General features: G+C 39.0%; 1 protein-coding gene across 1 annotated transcript in view; it reads left to right on the forward strand.

Moving 5' to 3' along the window:
• Positions 1-21,950, forward strand: part of IQCM (IQ motif containing M) — a 109,415-nt gene that overhangs the window by 22,389 nt on the left and 65,076 nt on the right. Inside the window, exons 5-8 of the mRNA XM_089527236.1 lie at positions 540-613; positions 11,039-11,228; positions 14,114-14,258; positions 18,756-18,890. Of these exons, the coding sequence (XP_089383362.1) occupies positions 540-613; positions 11,039-11,228; positions 14,114-14,258; positions 18,756-18,890 (544 nt within the window). The remainder of the gene's footprint in view (positions 1-539; positions 614-11,038; positions 11,229-14,113; positions 14,259-18,755; positions 18,891-21,950) is intronic.

Genomic DNA, 21,950 nt, shown 5'->3' on the forward strand with positions numbered 1-21,950 from the left:
CTCCATTCACCTCAACCGATATATATTTAGACACCACTTGACATGAAGGCACCGAAGATTAAATTTCACACCATAACATTATTTTAAAAGTTTTATGTATATAAAAAGTCATTTATATTAAAACCCATTAAATCCTTCATTCTTGCAGTGCAGATTGGATTGCTACTAGACGGTGGTGTCATTGAGGGGGTGCAGTGGGATGCCCATACTGGGTGACAGCCCAGAAGAGGGGTGACACCCGATCTGGTCTACCTCCCACTGGGGTGGAGAGGCAAGCAAGAGAACCTGGTTTCTTTGTGATGGTGGCAGTTCTTCATGAGGACTTGCTGTTATTATGTCAAAGAACAAGGCTGAGTGCACCCAGACCTGTTTTCCTGCAGTGGCACCTGGCCCTGTTTCCCCACGGCAGCATTGATTTCTCAAAAGGAGCTGCCACTACTGTAGGGAAGGACAAGGTTGAGGGCACCCATACATCTATCAAGATGAATAATCATGCAGTTCTCTTAAACAAACACTTAATAAGCTTTTTTTGTTCTTAGGGGATGCATCCTCAAAGTAGCAAACTGGGAAGGCCACAACAAAAGTCTAAGCAGCAAGGAAAGATGCCTTACAGGTGCTTTCAGTTCTTCTTATTACTTCTGCATGTAGCCTGTACTGTGATTGGATTGCTTTCTTCTTTTTTAAAAGTGCTAATATCCTGTATTTGCACAACAAAGGAAATATGTTGGAACTGTTTTCAGTGAGAAGTCAAAATGCAATCTAATTTTGCTAGATGTAAGATTCTGTACTTTTAAGTGGATGCTTGGATTCACCCATGATGCTCTTAGCATTGTATCAATCCACTGGCCAGTGTAAAACATCTAGCCAGAAACAGAGCTGGAGAAGCATTTGTGTGCAACAATGGCAAGTCCTCTACACCTCCCAGAAGAATGTCTGTCTGTTTGTTTAAATGTTTATAACCTGCTCTCTGTATGGAGATCTGAGGGTAGTGAACAACAAAACATGATCAGTTTAAAACAATTTAAACAGTAAACAAGATTTTAGAACGCTAAAAAAAGCAAACAATTTAAGAAGTTAAAAGAGGGAAGAATGAAAGTGGTGAAAATACTTTAAAACAATTTAAAACCACACACATGTGTGGTTCTGTGTGAAACAAGTTAGGCCTCAAAGGCTTTTGTAAACAACCATGTTTTCACTTAGTATCAAAATGACAGTAATGTATGTGCCAGTCAAACCTCCAAGTTGGAGACATTCCATAACTAGGGTGCCATAGCAAAGAAGATAGTCCCATGTTCTTTGACTTCAGAATATGTGGGATCAATGCTTAAGGACCAAACCAGCTATATTGTGTCTGCATTTACCATGTAGGCTTTAAAATACTAATGCATGATTGGAAAGCAATTGATAATTATTTGAACACATCTGATGCAAACAGCATCTTTAGATAAGATGAAAAAAGATTAGCGCACCACCTTTCAGTCCCGCACTAGGCATGGGATGTAAACTCACAGGGACGGAATTTATCACACAGCTCTGTTCCTGGGCAGTACTCATCCCATATCTGACCTGGGCTTCTCCTGGACCTTTTAAAGAATGGAAAAATCTCATTCTTTAAAAGGTCCAGGGGAAGCCTGGGTTGCGTATGGGATGAGTGCTTTCCAGGGACGAAGCTGGGCAATACAGAAAATTATTGCACAGCCATTTTTGTCTGAGCCATGCATGCGATGGGATCGGGTCAAAATGGGCAAGAACGGGTGTTATCACACAGTAAATTTCTGTTGCCCTGCCACCAGACCATTGCCCATTGCTCTAGGTATGCTCTGCTGGCCAATTTTGGTGGTACGCAAGTCCAGGATACCCAAGAATCTAAAGTGTTATTCTGTGGATAGTCTACATTGAAATCATGTTTTGTATCCCAATTGCTGCTGCTGACAGTGGTTGTTGGACCCCAGTGGTTGTGCTGACACACTTACTGTAAGCATGTGCTGGAACCCATCAGCTCAAGGATTGTGGCACTCCCTCTGCTGTGGATCACCTGCTGCATAATTTACTACAAATAAAGCTCGTCTTATTGCAGCAATGTGTGTCAGTTTTCAATACTAAACGAAGTCTTGGGAAAGCCGGTAATTGCAGACAGCTTCAGTACAGGATTTAGGCCAGGTTAAGAAATATGCACAAGTGATATCGAATTCCCTTTAGGTATTGCTGGACTGTGCCATTGATTTCTGCTAAAAGAGAAATCGAGATTAGTAATATTCAGTAGTATCATGCACTGTATCATCCTATTAAGGTTTAATGTGATGGCTGATATTAATATGAATTCAAAGTTTTTCATCCAATCTTCTCAACAATATTTATGTCTTACAGGGAAAGCAGAACAGATTATTTGTTTGTTTAATTTAATTTATTCCTTGCCTGTCTCCCATGTGGGACTCAAAGTGGCCTACACTGTACATTGAAAATAAAATAGTCTGTAATACAATAATAATAATAATAAACCCATTAAACTACAATCTGCATAAAACATTGATTTAGAATAGTTTAAAATAAATTAAAACATATTACACATGATGAAATGGTACACTTGTTTCATTACCTCAATCAGTTAAAAGTGAAGGCTTGTTGAAATAAGAATTTCTCTACCTGTCACTTAAAACAGAGTGACCCTCCCTCAGAAGAGAGTTCTACAGCCCAGGAGCAGTCACCAAAATGGACCTGTCTCATGCACTCACAAAGTGTTGCCTTGACTCCTTGTATCAGGAGACAGGTGGGATATAAATAAATAAAACAAGAATAAATAATAATAAAAGAATACTTATCATGTTGGTGGTGAGATCAAGAGAGAGTCCTTATGCAAAGATCTTAAAGCCCATGCTTGCTTATATTTACTAGTACTACTGCCTTGAGTGTATACATTGGGCAACTTCATCCAATCTGGGGGCCAATTTTGCTGTCCTGTGGGCTGAACTTCCCCATTTACAGTACCCTAACAGCTTTCATATTTATGTATGTATTTGTAAAAATCAAGTCTTCAAAGGATGAATGGCAATTTTTATGCTGATTTTGTAACTGGTATCAAGGGAGGTGGTGGAAAGCTGCCTGGGTGGGCAGAGCTATGCTAGTGGGCCTGGCAGGCCATAATTTGCCTGGCTCTGAATTAGATTTTGGGATCTATGGCTCCATACTATGCTAAAATGACCATGGGCATCTTTTGTACAGCATTGCTTTTTGATTTTCTGTTATCAAAGAGAATTGCTTATAGTTAGGACAGAGTGTGTGTTTGCCCTGCATATCTTAAAAGAAGGAAGAAGGAGGAACTAAATGAATGAGAGATAGATGAGCTTGATAGCGTTCTGGCAAATCATATCTTCCTCTAAAGGAATGCACAGCAATCCATCAGCTACAAGGGTGAGGTATATGGTATGTAATTTTTTTTGAACTGTCTATTTCAGCTTTGCTCCTCTAGATATTGCATCCTTGTTCAACACAATTTATATGATTTTCCCCTCCTGCTCTCCTATTGCAGTTCATAAATAAATCACCAATTATCTGTTCAAGTCCTCCAACAGTTTGCTGCTAATCCTCAACAGATTAATATGCTTTCAGCAATAATCCTTTCATCTGCTGAAGTTCAAAGATGGTTAATCACTAAAGTTAGTGCTTGACAGAATTTCCAGTAAAATGGAACCGTCTTTCATCTCTGAGAGAACAGTTTAAATATTCTTTTCCATTTATCTGCCTCCTAATAGCTTTACATCTGAGGTATTGACAGCTTGTTCTAGGAGTAGTCATCAACTCTTTTACCATATGATGTAAGTTAAAAAAAGAACAGTGTATGAATAAGTGGACAATGCCTGATATATGCAGAGATAGAAAAGTTAGTAGGAAATGGTTAATAAACTAAATCGATCCAATTCAGTTACATTTATGTTGAAAGAGAGAAATTTAACCATTACATTTATAATAAATTGCCATTTAAATGTAAAGCCTTACCAGAAGGAAGTGGGAAAAGTCTACCCTTGATTTTACTGCTCCAACCCTCATCTATGATTTTGAACTTTGGAGAAATGGAAACAGCTACATGAAGTCTATGGAAACCCCATGTCTCGTTCACCCCACGAAAAAGCCCTCTCCTCCTGATTTTCCTTTCTCCCACTCTTATAATCTAATCTCCTTACCTTAACCCTTCCCCTTCAAAAAATGAGTTGGAGGTGCAGGAGGATTATCTTGTACAGCATGCCCACGTTATAGGAGGGCATGCCATACACGGCTTCCAGCATATGCTTGAAGCTGCACTGGAAGAACTCATCTTGAGCCCCATTAGAAGTAATGGGGCACACACCTGTGGCATGCTGTGGCACGCCGCGTGCATGAGCCCCATTACTTTTAATGGGGCTCTAGCATGCACTTTTTTTCCTTACATGGGGGGTTCAGGAGGGTGTGCTGATTAATCTCTTAACATAATTAAACCCTTGGAACTACTTTTGAGTAATTCAAATTCTGTCACCTAAATGTTGTAATGTAATGTAAAGGATTTTTAAAAAAAATGCAAGAGGGAGATTTTTGTTTGTTTGTTTTTTAAATGAAGTGTACTAGATTTTGGTTAAAGATCCAGCAGAGTAATGTATAATTTTGTTGTTTCTTTTAACCTTGTCTCTCACTTAATTAATTTATAATCTAATTGAGAACTTAATTTTGGAATATTAATGCTCAAAGGACAATTCAAGTCAATTACCTAATTAAAAAATTAATTAAGCCATCTTTTTCCTTTAGAAAATACCCAAATTAGCTTATAACTATTGATTTTAACTAGATTTTCCTATCACTGTTATATCTGCCACTAATGCAGTTGTGGTGGATGAATTCATCTACCGCTATTCCCTGACTTAGGGGTGAATGAATCTATCAGTTTCAGTTTTTCTCACCTTCTTCTTTTAAATACTCTCAGTCTTTTTGTGTAAATTTGTAAAGAGATTTGCACAACATTTTAAGTTCTGTTAAAAAACAAACACCACCAAAACTCTCAAGTACTGTATCCTGTACCTCTGTATCCAAAGTTTCAGCCATGGCTTCAAAATACTTTTTAATGAATTCCAAAAAGCAGACCTTGATTTTGCTATCTTATATAAAGGATTCTATTTCACTATGCCATTATATTTAATGGGATTTGAGCATCCATGGTTTTTGGTATCCATGGGGGGGGGGGGGGTGTTGCACTGGAACCAAACCAAACCATTGTGGGCATAGTGAAATGGAGTCCCTTATATAAAACAGCTAAATAAAAGTTTTCTTTTTTGGAATGTACATCTTTTTGGAATATTTTCAACTTGTGGATGGTTGAATGCATGGATAAAGAATCTGTGGATATGGAGGGCTGACTGTACATGCTTTTGTGTTGACCCAAGGTCTAGAGCCTCGTGATAATCAACGGTATGACAAACATTTCAGGCTTTAGAAAGTTGTTGTGTGCTAGGATGTAACTTCAGTCTTGGACAATTAACTGAGTGTGTATCCACACTGCAGAAATAAAGCAGTTTGACACCACTTTAACTGCCATGTGTTATCTACAGAATCCTGGGGTTTGTAATTTGGCGAGGCATGAGAGCTCGCTGATAGACAAGACAAAATACGTCACCAAACTACAAATCCCAGGATTCTAAAGGATGGAGCCATGGCAGTTAAAGTGTCAAGCTACTTTATTTCTGCAGTGTGGATTAGCTTTATGTAGGGCACAATTCTAAAGTAATCAGACTTCAGGAGGGTTGGGTTAGGGGTCTTCTGAAGGCTCCCAGGGACCAGGGACCCTTCAAGTACTGGTAATACTGCAGTGCACTCCATCCTAGCTAATGATTTGGGATGCTGGTTCCTAAGAACTGATATTGCAATTCCAAGATATAGAAAAGATCATGCTCTAATTGCCTGCCATGTAGTTGTGAAAGATGAAGAGAAGGATGACAAACAATACTTAAGTGACAACTACTAAATCGAACACATGAGGATTCAAAGTCAGAAGGTTAAGAGTTAAGCACCCAAAACCCTGTGCAAAGTACTCAGTTTTACATTCTCTGCCACATTCAGATTTTTTTTAAAAAAGCTCTCTAATTCTTTCCTTTGAAGTTGTGAAGAAATTAGTGTTTTTTTTAAGAAAAGGTTTAGCAAAAAATAAGCAAAGTTTTCAGCCATTCTTACTTGAATCACAGTATATCTGTACAGAGGTGACAAAAACCACTGGACTTACCTTCCAATATTTGACAGATGAAAACCGTGATGCATGTGGCCAGGCAATTTCAGAATGTGGTCAAGATAGTCAAAGTTATGAGGAAAACACAAATGCTAGGAGAGGATGCAGTAGTTTGTTTTTGGCTGAGTCTACAGGGAAAGGGAAAACTCTTCCCGCTCTTCTCCTCACTGCTGAATTAATTCAGTATAAACCACGTGTGTACTTTGAACATATTTTGCAGTTGGATGAGGAGAGAGAAACTGGGACATTTTAAAAACAGTTGAACAAGTGGGACAACAGAGGATTAATCGTGATTCTCCCTGCTAAACTGGAACAATTGGAGAGCCTTTAGGCATGACCTCCTCTTGGTCCTTCTATGCTGTGCTTTGCTTATTTTCCAATCAAGATCACTAGGCTAGATGCAAAATCACACCAAGGCACTGACGTCTCTGAAGTCTTGGGGTGAGATGAGGTAGAGAAACTGCCCACATGCATTATCTCATATTCTGAACTTGATTTGTGACATACTCTTGGCAGAAGTTTGCCTATCAGTGATTTAATGCTCCTAGTCTCCTTATGTGCCATTATTCAGTGCACCATTTAAATATCAGAAGCAGGTTTGAGAACTATATAATGAATGTATATGATGTCATACTGTATTAGTTTTCCATATTATTTTGTGGATTTTCAGAGATCCACATGTTGCTTTTCTCCCTCTACACTCCGTAGTGTAAAAAAGAGAAATGCATTCTGGAAAGCTAACCACCAAGTAATTTTCTTTGCATTATTAATCCTGTCCCCCACCCCACAGTCTTACTACACATTTATAGTGCTATGATTCTGCTTTAACTACCTAGGCTGCTTCCTTTCACCCTATATCTGTTCAAGTTATATGCAGAACATATTATATGGGAAGCAAATTTGGACACAGAAGAAGAAGGAGTGAAAATAGGAAGAAGGAAAATCAACAATCTAAGATATGTGGATGACAATATACTACTAGCAGAAAACATCATAGAACTAGTTCACCTAGAGCAACTATTAATGAAGGTTAAGGAAGAAAGTGCAAAGGCAGGCTTACTGCTGAACATATAAAAAATAATGATCTACATGGAGGATCTACACAAATTCAACTTAGACAGTGAGGAAATAGAAATAGTAAGAGTTCTCATACCTGGGACCAAACATTGATCAAAACATGGACTGCAGTCAGGAAATCAGAAGAAGACTATGAACAGGGAGGGCAGCTATGAAAGAGCTAGAAGAGATCCTAAAGAGCAAAGATATACAACGAAGCATGAAAGTTAGAATCATACAAGTCATTGTATTCTCTATTGCCATGTGTGGATGTGAGAGCTGGACAGTTAAGAAAATCATTTCATTTGATATATGGTGTTGGAGAAGGGTGCTAAGAATTACGTGGGCAGCCAAAAAGACAAACAAATGGATCCTAGAACAGATCAAGCCTGACCACTCCCTGGAAGCCAAGATGACAAAACTGAGACTGTTCTACTTTGGCCACATCATGAGAAGGTACAAGTCATTGGAAAAAAAACCCAATGATGCTGGGAAAGCTGGACAACAACAGCAAATGCCCTGTAAGATAATCTATGCTTCTTCTTAGAAATCCACACTATCTCCACAACACTGACTTTTCACTTTCCTCTTATTATGACCTCCTATTTAATTCACAGATCTGATGTCCTCCGGATGTGCTGAACTGCAGTGACCATCATGCTAGCAGGGAATGCTGGGAGTTTTACTCCAATACAACTGGGAGGGGCACCAAGTTGGAAAGGCTCAACTATGTCCTCTGTGGCTTACACTGTTATCTGTTGTTGTTGTTTTAAGTGTGACCATGCATTTTCCAAACAATACAGCGAGCTTCCTTTTTTTAATAAAAAGACCACCAAAAGAAACATTCCATTTTCTTTCTGTTCTCAGTAGATTTGCCACCCATATACCAAAGACAGTTATCAATGAAAATAACAGAAGTTCTGCTTCAAGGTCACTGCACAGCAAGCAGCAGCTTCTTGGCTGAATATAATAGTATACCAGCCAATTCAAAGCAAATTCCAATTACACTAGAAATTACATTTGGACAAAATAGGAAGGCTGGGCCAGTTAAAGGAGGCAGAATATTTGCTTTGAGAGAATGTGGGTTGGTAGGTGATTGGATAGGGAGGAGGCAGACATCTGATCTTGAACTTGGCAACCCCTCCAGCTGGTTTAGTCACATATTTTCGGCTCAAAATCTATTTGGCCTTTACAACAGCCAAAATAAATGTCCCTTAATCACTTCCAACCTATTAACAGATGGGTAAACAGCTTTTATAAATGGGGCATACAAAATACTTCAATATCAGCCAAAACTAATTAGTGGCAGTATCTGAACTAAAATCTATAATTCAAATAATATATATTAATGAAGGTAAAAGTGTGACCTGTCCTTTTGAATCCCTCCAAATAATATCACTGGGGTTTTAAAAATTATGATGGGTTAAATTTAAATCTGAGGAATTTAGAATTCTAATGTACTTTTTAAATCTGTCAGGGATGCAATCCCATACTGAAGATCCTCTACCAAAGAGGCTATAGATTTTGATGGAAAGCAAGTTGTGTTGGTAGAACACCAGATTTTGCTACTAGTATGACAGAAAAAACATGGAACACCTCAGAAGCACTGTTGGAGCATGCCTTTAACAAAGCTATTCTGTTGGCAAAGATGCATTGACAGAACAAATAAAACACAAGAGTGATGTATAGGATGGCGGGGTGGTGGTGGTGGTAAAATCCAGTTCAAAATCCAGCAGCTGGCCATTTCAGGTTTGAAAGTGAATCACATCAACATGTATGGCGAGAAATACAAACCTTTCAGAGTGCACTTCTGTTATATCTGTATTCCTTCAGTCCACAGCCATAACCCTGTCAGTGGTGCAACTTTACATCAGTTGCAGACCTACTGCAGACCTGCTCTTCCACTGACTTCAATGGGACAAAAATCATAAGGAAAATAGATGGTCAAAGCATCTTTCTCTATATACTCTTTCATTCAGATGATGTGGCAAAAAGACTCTCTCTCTCTCTGAGCCTTCGAGTCACATGTTGACTTATGGTGACCCCATTAATTTCATAGGGTTTACTTAAGCAAGGAATACTAAGAGGTGGTTTTGCCAGTTGCTTCCTCTGAAATATAACCTACAGCACATGATATTTGTTGATTATTTCCCATCCAAGTACTAAAAAGGTAGACTTGTTCTTGCTTTTCAATAAAGCATCTGACAATCTCTGAAGTGTTCCGCACATGTTGTATATAAACAACACAACAGGTAAATGCATACAGAATTATATCCTAAAGTGGCTTCCTTTTCTGACAAAAAATAGCCACAGGGTCATTTTTCATGAGCATATCATGGGAGAAAATGCATTTGTATTAATGTAGTGGTAACTTTTTGATTAGACTACAATAACACACTCTAAAAAAACCAAAACCCCAGCTTCATTATGTACCGCTTCATACTGAACTAGCAGTGTCTAAGCGGGTTACTACTGTAAGCTATACAGTGCTGTCCATACAGACAACTATAAAGTGGCAACCAGAACAAAATGAAGCAGCTATGTTCCACTGGCTGCTAATACATTTCCAATCCAAACTCAAGAAGTTAGTGATAACATTTAAAGCCCTAAATGGCCTATTTCTTTGTAGGCCTGTCCCAAGACTGACCTGTGCTGGAAAGGCCTTATTTTGTGTCCCAGAAGTGACAGTAATACACTGGAGAAGGATATTGGAAAAATGCCTTCTCTGTTGTAGTACCTTGGTTGTGGAATACCTTCTTCTTAAATTACTGATTGGCACCACTTCAAATTAAAACATGGCTTTTTATTTAAGCTTTCGAGTTCTAACAATTTCACTCCATTTGTACCTGTATATTGCTTTATCTGCTTTAACTAGTATTTGTTGTACAGTTTAATATGATTTTAGACTATACATTATTGTTTACTGTTTTTAAACCATTTTAAATTGTTTAAATTGATTTTATTTTATATTGCACTGAGATCCTGGATACGAGGCAGGATGTAAATATTTTAATAAATAAACAAATATATTTATATTGATTAATTTGCAAGATTTGATTCCCGCTGTTTCAAAGAAACTTTCAAATAACACATCAAAATGGCGTCTCTTCTCTCCCCAAGTGAAAAAGCGATAAGAGCTATGGAACCACAGAGGAAAAACAATATAGAAGTAAAAGGTCAAAATCAACAATCATAAAATGATTACCTTCTAAAATGTAACAAAGTGGTATGTTTTGGGGAAAAGATGTTGCATTGCTGAGTCAGAAAAGGCCTCCAGTCAACATCCAGTCCTTTGAAAGTTGGGGTATCTGGGCAAGGACTTCCAAATAAGATTTTAATAACTGTCCAGGTTCATAAGACAAGGCGCCTTCTTTCATATACTTGGATCCCAAGCATTAAAGGTCAACAACTAGTAAAAACTGAATTGCACACTGAGGAGGGCAATGATATATTTAGATTATGGAGGAAGAGTTCAACATTTAGGGCAATATCAGATATTGTGGGAAATACCTTATGCAGCACTTCCCACGAGTGAGCAGTTCACCTTTTCTACACTTTTGAAACTTGTGCATGACCTTACCCAAACATGACCTTATGGAAAGGATTCATGAGAACCAATACGTGCAGAATGTTATTGATCGAAGCATAGTTAATTTGTTAACATCAGTCACATTAGTTGGTGAATTTTTAGAATGCTGGTAAACCAGTATGCATCTCACTTTCTGCATTTGTTCATTGTAGGAAAAAAGATGCAATTAATTTAATTAATGAGAAAGTCAAAAGAATTGGGCCACACCTCGAAATCTTTGAAGCTTTTGCTCAGGTGCGAAAGGCACATACAAAGGATAAAATAGTTTCTGCTGCCATTTGTATTCAGAAACTTATCAGAGGATGGCTTGATCGTTGCCGATTAACCAGATTAAGGATAAAGGTAATGTTGTCTTAGAATACATCATGTAGCAATGATTGATACTATGCTTAGCTTCTAAGTGAAACTTGCATTAAGCAGTTACCTCAGCAATTTGAACATGGATGATTTTTATGTATGGGCATTAGTATTAGTCCAGCAGTTTGGTCAGGAAATGATTTGAGAAGATAGTGATGGTTCATTTATACTCCTGTTCCTCTGGTCTAGTCCAAGAGAGTGGAAACTTTCCCCACCTAATGGCTAAATTCAATTTCAAAGATTCTTATTCCAGCAGTGGATGGTATCAAAGGTTAAGAAGTTATATGATAGCCCTGTTTAAATATTTGAAGGGATGCCATATTGAGGAGGGAGCAAACTTGTTTTCTGCTGCTCCAGAGAACAGGACCCGGAACAATGGATGCAAGGTACAGGAAAAGAGATTCCACCTCAACATTAGGAGGAACTTCCTTACAGTAAGGGCTGTTCGACAGTGGAACAAACTCCCTCGGAGTGTCATGGAGTCTCCCTCATTGGAGGTCTTCAAACAGAGGCTGGATGGTCATTTGTCAGGGATGCTTTGATTGAGATGGCCCTTGTGGTCTCTTCCAACTCTACGATTTTATGATTCTATGATCTACGAACAAAATGGTGGATCGTTGTCTTTGGAAATAAAAGGCAAGTCACAGCTGAGGCATCTTCCTGTTCCCTTCTGATCTGCTTTAGACATCATACAGCAGAAGCATATTTTAGCTTAGAGCTCTTTTGAAGAATAAATGAGGACTTTATCACATCAGTGTGCTGCACACAATAGCAGTCTGGCAGTCCATCTGTTTTCCACACTGCCAAATCTCGCCCTCTGGGAGGAAGATAGGGATAAGATTCCATGACAGCTAACCACCTCCAGAAGCTGGCTACTGTGTGAATGTGTTTACAGCAGCTGGCTTCAGGAAGGTGTTGGCAGCCAGTATAACCTATCCCCCTGCTTCCTCCCAAAGCATAGGACTGCTGTGTGAACGTGCACAGCCCCACACTTTGGCATGAAGGAGTGGGAGCTGCCTTCCAAAGCCATCTGCTGTGTGAATGTGCACACAGGAGCCAACTTCAGGAAGGCAATGACAGCCAGGGCCACTTGTCCTCCCCCCTCCCAAAGCTCAATGCTACTGTATGCACATAGCATCCACCTTTGGGAAGGTATTGACAGCTGCAGTGGCTGGAAAGGAGAAGCGAGGTGGAAAGAATAGAGGAGTATAATCTCACCCACTCACACCATGTGGCTGCCTGAGAAATAGAATTGAAGGGATTTTCTGAAGGGAGTAATAGAGTATCAGTGACACTGAGGGCCTATTTGTCCATCAATGAAAAGGTGTACAACAGTAAAGAATGGAATATAAGACAGCAGCAGGAGAGACGTGACATTGTGTGATAAGCACCAGCCAAAAATGTTCTTATTTCTTTAACATTCCACTTGTTAGCCTTGTCTGATAAAATCCTAAACCTTAGGGGCAACATTTCAACCTTATAGAGTGGAGGAAAAGGTCATAAAAAAGCTGGGAAACCTCCAAATGATGGTATTATGGGCAGTGGTGGCCTTCCACTTGGTATCACCTGATGTGGAGCTTCTGGGGGGGAGCTTCTGGGGCAATGCATGATCCCTCCCCCTGTGTGGCCTCCTGTTGCTGCTGGAAAAGCCAAACTTTGCCCAAACTTCTCTGGACCCCTGATGGCCGCCTGGCAGTGTCATAAAGGGTGAGTGAAAGACTACCAGATGCCCCCCACACCTTTTCTCTGGCCTAAGGTAAAGGGGGACCCTCTTCTCCCAGAGCCCAAGAGTAGGGAGTACCTGGTCCCAGTGGTCTGCAGGGCTGAGTGGCAGCTCTTGGCCAGGCTGCCCGAGGCCCCCCTGTAAACACCAGGTGCTCACAGGCACCCCGTCCCCTCCTCATCCCTGCCCACCCTTAGCTTGCCCCAGCCAAGTTCTCACCCCAATGGAGAGCCAAGGGAGGGGCAGGTTGCCCTGAGAGCCGGAGGTTTCTTGTGAAAGGAACAGACCCTCCAGTAGCAATGACTCAGCATGGGGTGAGAGTGCATGTGGGCAGCCTCCCTCGGTGCTACCTCATCCTTTTCCTCATGAGGAAAAGGATGGGAAGGACCTGGTGGAGAGTAGCACGTGTGTGGACATCACTGGGGGAGGCCCCAATCAGGTGTCACCCCTCTTTTGGCATGTCACTCAGTGTGGACCACACCCATGTGCCCCCTAATGATGTCACTGATCATGGGGACAAGATACCCCCATCTGGAAAAGTCCTGAGACCTGGATTTGGCTTCAGTGCCTGAGATTCAATGTCCCTGTGCTATCCTGTGCTTCATCAACATGTACTTTTTCCATGCAGAATAGTGTGGTATCCGGATCTACATTAAATATAGTAAGCTACCTGAGACTTGAATCAGATCCATTGATGGGGGAGAGCAAATGCACACTTGGTTTTACAGGATTTCCATTCCAGCTGCTCCAGACTGTACTAGAACTGTCCTGGTGCCAAAACTCTGTTGGGAATAAAGCCAAGCTCCTGAATGGCTTCTTTACAACCTGGAGCAACTATGGGAGGATTGGTCACAAAAAAGAGAGAGGATTCACTGCACTGGTAGCAATTGGTTCACCAACCACTGCTGTTTTGTACACTTTTGAATAAAAGTATCTTGTGCAATAAATGTAATTGCTCAATCTTTGTTGCATTTGCCTGAGTTGTAAATTGTTTTGCACTCCTGACTTTGTTTTTGGTTCTTTTCAGTGCCTTAAATAGTTCCTTACTTAACACATCTATCATTTCTACTCCTCATTTGCTTTCTTCTGTCATCCTTTACTTATTTTCCCAAAAATAAATTAAAATGATATATATCTGTAATTACAGGCTAAGAACCATGGGCCAACTTTATTAGCTGTCGTAAAGGAATACCGTAAAATGATGGCTCGCATTAAACGCCGATGTGGAATTTTGGACCTAAGTACACCACTAATATTTGAACAATTTGAAGACTGGCTTGACCAGAAGCATTGTAGGTATTAGTAATGTTATTTTACAGAACAAGCTTTTATCAAGATTATAATTACAGCATCTGATTATTATTACTTTTTTTGAACTAGCATTGTTCAGTGACATAGTGCAGGTATTGCTTTCAAACAACTGCAGTTCAGTATCTATAATTTCCAGTAAAAATGGTTAGGTGCTGGGAAAGATCTCATCTTAAGGTGTGGTGTAGCCATTGGTTGCTGAAATAGAGAAATAGAGATAGAGAAATATTTTGACTTGATATATGGCACCTTCCTATTTTGTTCAGCTCTGAAATATAAAATTGTTTGCCATTGTTCACAAAAGCTTGAAAATTACTAGTCTTTAAGGTGACACAAGACTTATTTTGCTGCAAGAGACTAGCATAGCTGTCCACAGTTCCTAGAAAATATATTCTGGTAGAACTCTGTGGAGGGACAGCATTTGATGGTGACAGTTTTCTGTTTTGAGTACAGTTCACCACCAAATATCAAATCACCAAATAAAGTGAATGTGGAGGTTTCAATCAATTCAAACCAAAAACTGGAGCATGAAGAGGCCAGAACCAAAACACTTGACAAATGTTTTTGCCCTTCATGTGCCTCCTTCCTTTCAAATGCTTCCACCTCCCAATTGGACTCCAAAATAGAAAATGAGAAAATAATCCCACATCCACTGAAAATCATTGAGTTGCCATTGGGAAGCATTAAGGTCTGCCACTGTGCCAGTGTACTTGTTACATCACTAGTTACCAGTGCTGACAAGAAAGCCTTTCCATGTGGTAGACGCAACTTATTCTGTGCATTGTCACAAATTCATGCAACATTTCCTTATCCTTGAAGCCATGGCAATGGCTCATAGAAACTCTATGTGATTTAGGAGACACATGCATTAGAAAACCTTTTAACATTACACAGAGTGTGTGCAGGGCTGCCAAAAGCATCTTGGCAGCCTCCACATACACCTTGCAATGTTTTAATGGACCCTGAGAAAGAAAGCAATGGAGCAAATTGGCAAGTAGCAGTACTCATACTAAGATTGCTTGAGAAACAGATAAAATCTTCCACAAAGGAAAAGGAGACCTTGGCAGACATATTTAGGCTCAGAATATGAAGTGAACATATGGTCAATATGGAAAAGCAACAGTCTAATTGTGATATAGTAGCAACCATCACACTACTGCTGCTAAATGATAAGAAGTGATAGTTGTTAAATATAAATTATTACTTAGCTGTTAAGCAGTAACATTAGTAAAGTAGTCAAACAATAAGCAGCATCTATTATAGCATTCAGTCCATCCCATAGTATTTTTGCACCATTTTCTTTGACTCACCTTGTATTTAATGATAGATTTATACACAAATGGATTAAGATGATATTTTTTTAGTCTGGTTTCAGCATTTGTTTTTGTTAACCACCCTCAAGTAGATCTCGACCCATTGTGACTCTGTCGGTGAGACATGTCCAAGACTCCTATTATCTACTGCTCTGCTTGGTTCCTGCAAAGTCATACACATGGCTTCATTAGTAAAGTCCATCCATCTAGCATGCGGCCTTCCACTCTTTCAACTTCCCTCCATCTTTCCTAGTATTATTATTTCCAATGAGCCATGTCTTCCCATGATGTGTCTGAAGTATGACAGTCTCAGTTGTCATCTTGGCCTCCACGGAGATTTCTGGCTTGATCTGCCCTATGACCCATTTGTTTGTCTTTTTGACTGTCCACGTAATCCTCAGTGCTCTTCTCCAGCACCACATCTTGAATCTTCCTATCTTCTTTCTTAATTGTCCACCTCTCACATCCATCCATGGTAATAGGGAATACAAAAGCTTATATGAGTCTAACGTTTGTGCTCAGTCATATATCTTTGCATTTTAGGATCTTTTCTAGTTCTTTCATAGCCACTCTCTCCATTATCTTTTTAAAAAGCATACTTCCAGCCATCTTGACATAGTGTGTGATAGTGGTGATGGTACTTTTTTTATGGGAAATAATTATAGGTTTGGCAAGACATGAGATCGATAAAATGCTTGGTATGCCATCTTTTTAGGATAGATTATTGGGGCTTAATGCAATTATTAGTCACAAATATAGTAGGCCTATTGAATAAACTGGTGTTGATTCAATGTGTCTACTTTTGATCCACTATTGACCAGCCTACAACCGCTAACATTTTTGACCTCTAACATCTTTATCAATGACTTGGATGACAGAATTGGGGGCATACTTATCAATTTTGCAGATGACACCAAATTAGGAGGAGTACTTAATACTCCAGAGGACAGGATCAAAATTCAATATGACCTGAATAGACTAGAAAGCTGGGCCAAAGCTAACAAAATGGATTTCAACACAGAGAAATGTAAGGTACTACACTTAGGGCAGAAAAATGAAATGCACAGATATAGGATGAGGAACACCTGGCTGAACAAGACTACATGTGAAAGGGATCTAGGAGTCCAAGTAGATCACAAATTGCACATGAGTCAACAGTGCAATGCGGCAACTAAAAAAGCCAATGCGATTTTAAGCTGCATCAATAGAAGTATAGTGTCTAGATCAAGAGAAGTAATAGTGCCACTGTATTCTGCTTTAGTCAGGCTCCACCTGGAATACTGTGTCCAGTTCTGGGCACCACAATTCAAAAAAGATGTTGAGAAACTGGAGCGTGTCCAAAGGAGGGAGACTAAAATGGTGAAGGGTCTTGAAACCATGCCCTATAAGCAACGATTTAGGGAGCTGGGGATGTTTAGCCTGGAGAGGAGAAGGTTAAGAGGTGATATGATAGCACTGTTTAAATACTTAAAGGGATGTCATATTGAGGAAGGAGCAAGCTTATTTTCTGCTACTCCAGAGACTAGGACCTGGAACAATGGATGCAAGCTCCAGGAAAAGAGATTCCACCTCAACATTAGGAGGAACTTCTTGACAGTAAGGGCTGTTCGACAGTGGAACACTATTACTCGGAGTGTAGTGGAGTCTCCTTCCTTGGAGGTCTTCAAACAGAGCCTGGATGGCTATCTGTCGGGGATGCTTTGATTGAGATTTCCTGCATGGCGGGGGGTTGGACTGGATGGACCTTGTGGTCTCTTCCAACTCTATGATTCTATGATTCTGTGAAAAGGTAATGACCTAAATCTAATTATTAGTTCCAAAAAAAGGAGATCAATAAATAAGTGGGGTTTACATATATGTTATTTCACCACTGATTTGTAATTTATTTGATGGGTCTACCTTTGCATGACCTACATGAATATAACTATACAAGTGTGGTGCATCCTCAGGATTCCAGCCTAAATATCTTGAACCAGTTCTGGCAAGGTTTATTTTAAGTTCTGCAAGCTGTTTAATGTTCTGAAAGATTTCTAGAAGGCATCAAATTTACACAGAGAGTTTTAAAATCCAAAAAGGATCTTATATGTTTTATCAAAAGCTGTTTGCTTTGAGAATAAATATAGTTTGATGATATCACTCATAAAATTGGCTCTAGGCCTAGATTTAAAATGTCAAAACCTCTCTCCCATGCAAGAAAATACAAAATCCACAAAATAGTGATACCCTTATTGAGCCTACTAAAATACACAAAATATATTGTTTTGTGTGTTCCGATAAAGGTATCACTGTTTTTGAATTTTGGATGTTACTGTAACTTTGTTGTATTACCAACATGACAACCCCAGATATATTTAGACATGTAATATATAGCATATCTAGACAGGAGTCTGGTAAAGACTCTTGTTTTTTACTGCCTTGAACCTTTATGCCCTCAAAGATGTTTTACACAGTGCAAAAAACAGCAACACATTTTTAAATAATTAAAGGAGATCCTATAAAAGCTTTGTATCCTGTTCTATGAGTTTTATTCACACTGATAACTATATGGAGTTCTTGTGCTTATAGGTTTCCCCATTCATTTCTATTAGGAATTTTGTTATTTTTTTCAGTGCCTATTTCAGTACAGACCTTGGAGGAATCAGTAAATGTTCCTTGCAATCGGAGGCTAGTGTTCCAGTGTCCAAGCTTGCTCTACTGGCTTGGATCAAAACAGTAGAGCTTAGACAAGAACAATGCTTGCCAGGGTTGTAAGTTATATTTCAGAGCAAGGAACTGGCAAAAACACCACTGACTATTCCTTGCCTATGAAAACCCTATGAAATTAAAGGAATCACCATAGGCTGACTGGCAACTTAAAGACACATACACACAGAGTTATTTTAGATGCTCCAATAGCCCCTGAAACAACTACATCTCTCATAATAAACCACAGCTTGACATACTATTAAGGTGGGTAACTCTTGATGTCCAGTAATTCTCTGGTTTGTAAGGGGGGGGGGAGGCTGTATTTCAGAATGTAAGAGAGTAATGTGATTCATTTTGTTATTTTTAACTAATTATATACTTAATTATTTTCAAACCTTTATCTGAAAATTTGAATTTTTTAAAGTTCTTCAACAATAAAAAGAAACTTAACTAATTTCTATTTAACACATTTTTACCTTCTAGTTTATGAAACTATGTTTGCAAAGAGAGAACACTTGAAAGAGATGGATCAGAATGAACTTCCTAAATTTTTCAGGGAGTGTGGCCGTTTCCCATCCCCAAATGAAATGAACAATACTATCAAACTGGTCTTAGAAGGTAAGAAAATACCCCCCCCCCCCAAGCCAGTACAGAAGATTCTTGTTAGGCATATAAAAGTTTGAAAATATTTACAATTATATAAATGCACATCTTGTTTTGGTAGCCTTCAAAGCCTACATTATGTTAGTAGGCAATTTAGTGGAAAGGCTAGATGTTACCCATACTGCCTGTTAAACAGCAAACAGTAACAAATATTTAAACATAACTTTTTGGAACACCTTTTGTGTGTGTGTGCGCGTGTGTGTGTTGATACTTACATTTCATTCTCCAGTGCATAACTGGGGCAGATTATATGATCATGGAATACAAAAACAATTTAAAAGGAGATAAAATTAAATTACATTTGAACAACATTTAGGCCTCATTCCCACTTTCCTTTCGAATCGCTGCTGAACCTATTCCTGGATTTGGTCCAGGAACCAGTTCAGCTGCGAGAGTGGATCCCCATTTGTTTGCGGTGGAATAAGGCCAGTGCTGGAGAGGCCCGGCCGGGTGGCGGAGAAGGTCCAGAGAAGGCCAGCCAGGTGGCAGAGAAGACCTGGAGAAGGCTGAGCCGGGCAGAGCATGCCCAGCCGTGTGGAGGAGAAGGTAGGTGAGGGACAGAGAGGCCTGGGCAGCCAGGGGGACGGGCAGATTTGAATCCGACTGGTTCCCACTTGGGCTGAATCAATTTATTTCTAAATAAATCAATTCAGCCCCAAAGACCCTGATTTAACCAGCATCTTTTTGACATGGGTTAAATGGGTGAAAAGCATGTCTCCCCTTTCCAAGTCGTTTCAGTGATTCGGTTTCAGTAGGAACCATGCTCATTTAAACCGGATTGTGATTCAGTATGATCTGGTTTAAACCATAGTGGGAATGGGGCCTTAGAACTGCAAAATGCAGGGAAAAAATGAGATTATGAAAATTTGGGGAACATTCCTGATGCATTTCTCTTTGCCAGAAACAGAAGGAGCCTCTCACACCATTTTTCTTTAAGAAGTCTTGCTAAGATTTTTCTTAATTTTTAATATTTTTATTAGTCACTTTTAAAATACAGATAGAATTAATCACATTAATCACATTTAATCACACAATTAATCACAAAACCTAAAACTAAAATTAATCACAAAATTAACATTCTTGTTACATATTATGGATGAGAAATTAGGGGGGGGGGGAAACTATGGGATAATCTTGTTCTATATGTTCTTAGCAGCCAGGATAGTGTTTGCTAGGTTATGGAATGGAAATAGACAAATTATAGAGATAATTACAGAACTTGATGAATTTGATGAAGATTGGAATAAGGTAATGAAATATTTAAAGAAAGAGTGGGAAAACAGTATGATTCGAGGTAAATAGAAAATAAATACTAGACAGAAAGAAAATTACATAAAATGTATAGCTTAAAACATTTGAGTATGTGGATAACATTTTAAGTAAAAGTTACAAATTTAGTATATTAGAAATATCAAGAGCTGCACAATAGAATAGCAGTAATGAATAGTATAGTGAAACGTCATACGTGAAATATGTGATAGCACAAAAAGGGAAATTTGGCATAAAATTCAGAAGACTACACTTAAGTAAGTAACAAATGTAAGTATGAAAGGAAGGAAAGATGATAAATATGTATGGCAGATAATATGAGAGATCCCATAGAAGCAATATTTAACTGGAAAATGAATTTTATTTTGAATGTTTGATTTTACTTGGAAATCATCTCTTATAATAACTAAGAATTTTTAATACTCCTGTTGCTATACAGCCCTGTGTCCTGTGAAGAAGTACAAATATTATTCACTTTCCATATGGCTCAGTTTCTATGTGCGAGTGTGGATTTGCTAATTTTTCTCAAGTGCAGAAACTCCAGGGTTGCTTTTGTGAAGTTCTACAGTATTTTGTGAAAATATGCTCATTTGTACAATTGTGGACTGAGAATGTTGTTGGTGTGTGTCTTCATATCCTTGCCAAGTTTTGGTGATTCTAAGAAGACCTTGGCAAGATTTATTCAGAAGGGACTTACTCTTGTGACTTTTCCAAGATCATCCAGTGCATTTCCATGACCAAGCAGAGATTCAATCCTGATCTCCTAGCACCCTAGTTCAAAACTCAAACCATTACAACATACTGGGTCTTTGGGATAATATACAAGAAATGATTGCCTGAGTATGTTTGTTTCTGAGTACAATGCCAAGGCATGAGTAGAACTTTTTATATGTGTGTATGTGTGTTTTCAGTGTAATGGATTCTCCTTCTGGTACTTGTCTGTTATAGTTTAGTCTCACCAGCTGTGGTTCTTGTTTGTTTTCTCCCCTGTTCCCTTTCTGTATGTAAGAGTAAAATGAAGGCTATATGAAGCGGCTGAGCCTTGCTACAAAGTAGTTGTCTTTTTACATGATGTTCCCAATACATAAAATATAAAGGAAACTGTTATGAACCTAAAGTTGGCCCTCCAGATCCATGGATTCTGCATCCATGGATTCAAGAATCTAAGGCTTGAAAATATTTTTAAAATATATAAATTCCAAAAAGCAAACCTTCATTTTGCCATTTAATATAAGGGATTCAATTTTACTGTGCTATTGTATTTAGTAGGCCTTGAATATCCACATATTTTGATATTCATGGGGGGGGGGGGGCACAGTAGATATATCTGTGTATATATTCCATAAAGCAAACCTTGATGTTGCCATTTTGTATAAGGGACATCATTTTACTATGCCATTGTATTTAAGGGGACTTGAGCATCCATGGATTTTTGTATCCAGGAGGGGTCCTGGAATGAAACCATGGTGGATGCCAAAGACCCACAATATCTGTCTCTGTTGAGTCCTGTCCTGAAAGCACAACCTACTGGGGCATAAGAGTATGACTAAGGGAACCACAAGGATTGAAGAAATATTACAGCCTTTGTCAGGCAGAGATAAGAGTCATAGATACTGGCACTACCCCACTGTTTCTTTAGTTTGTAATCTCTCTGTATAGGGAGGCAAAGTCTGAAATGTGCTGGAAAATATGAGTTTTAGCTCTGGACCTCATAAGGGCAATAACAAAAGTAGTGAGGCGGAAGCT

This window comes from Sceloporus occidentalis, unplaced genomic scaffold (assembly GCF_023333645.1).
Source record: "Sceloporus occidentalis isolate IW3139 unplaced genomic scaffold, rSceOcc1.0.p SCAF_5, whole genome shotgun sequence".
Lineage (NCBI taxonomy): Eukaryota > Metazoa > Chordata > Lepidosauria > Squamata > Phrynosomatidae > Sceloporus > Sceloporus occidentalis.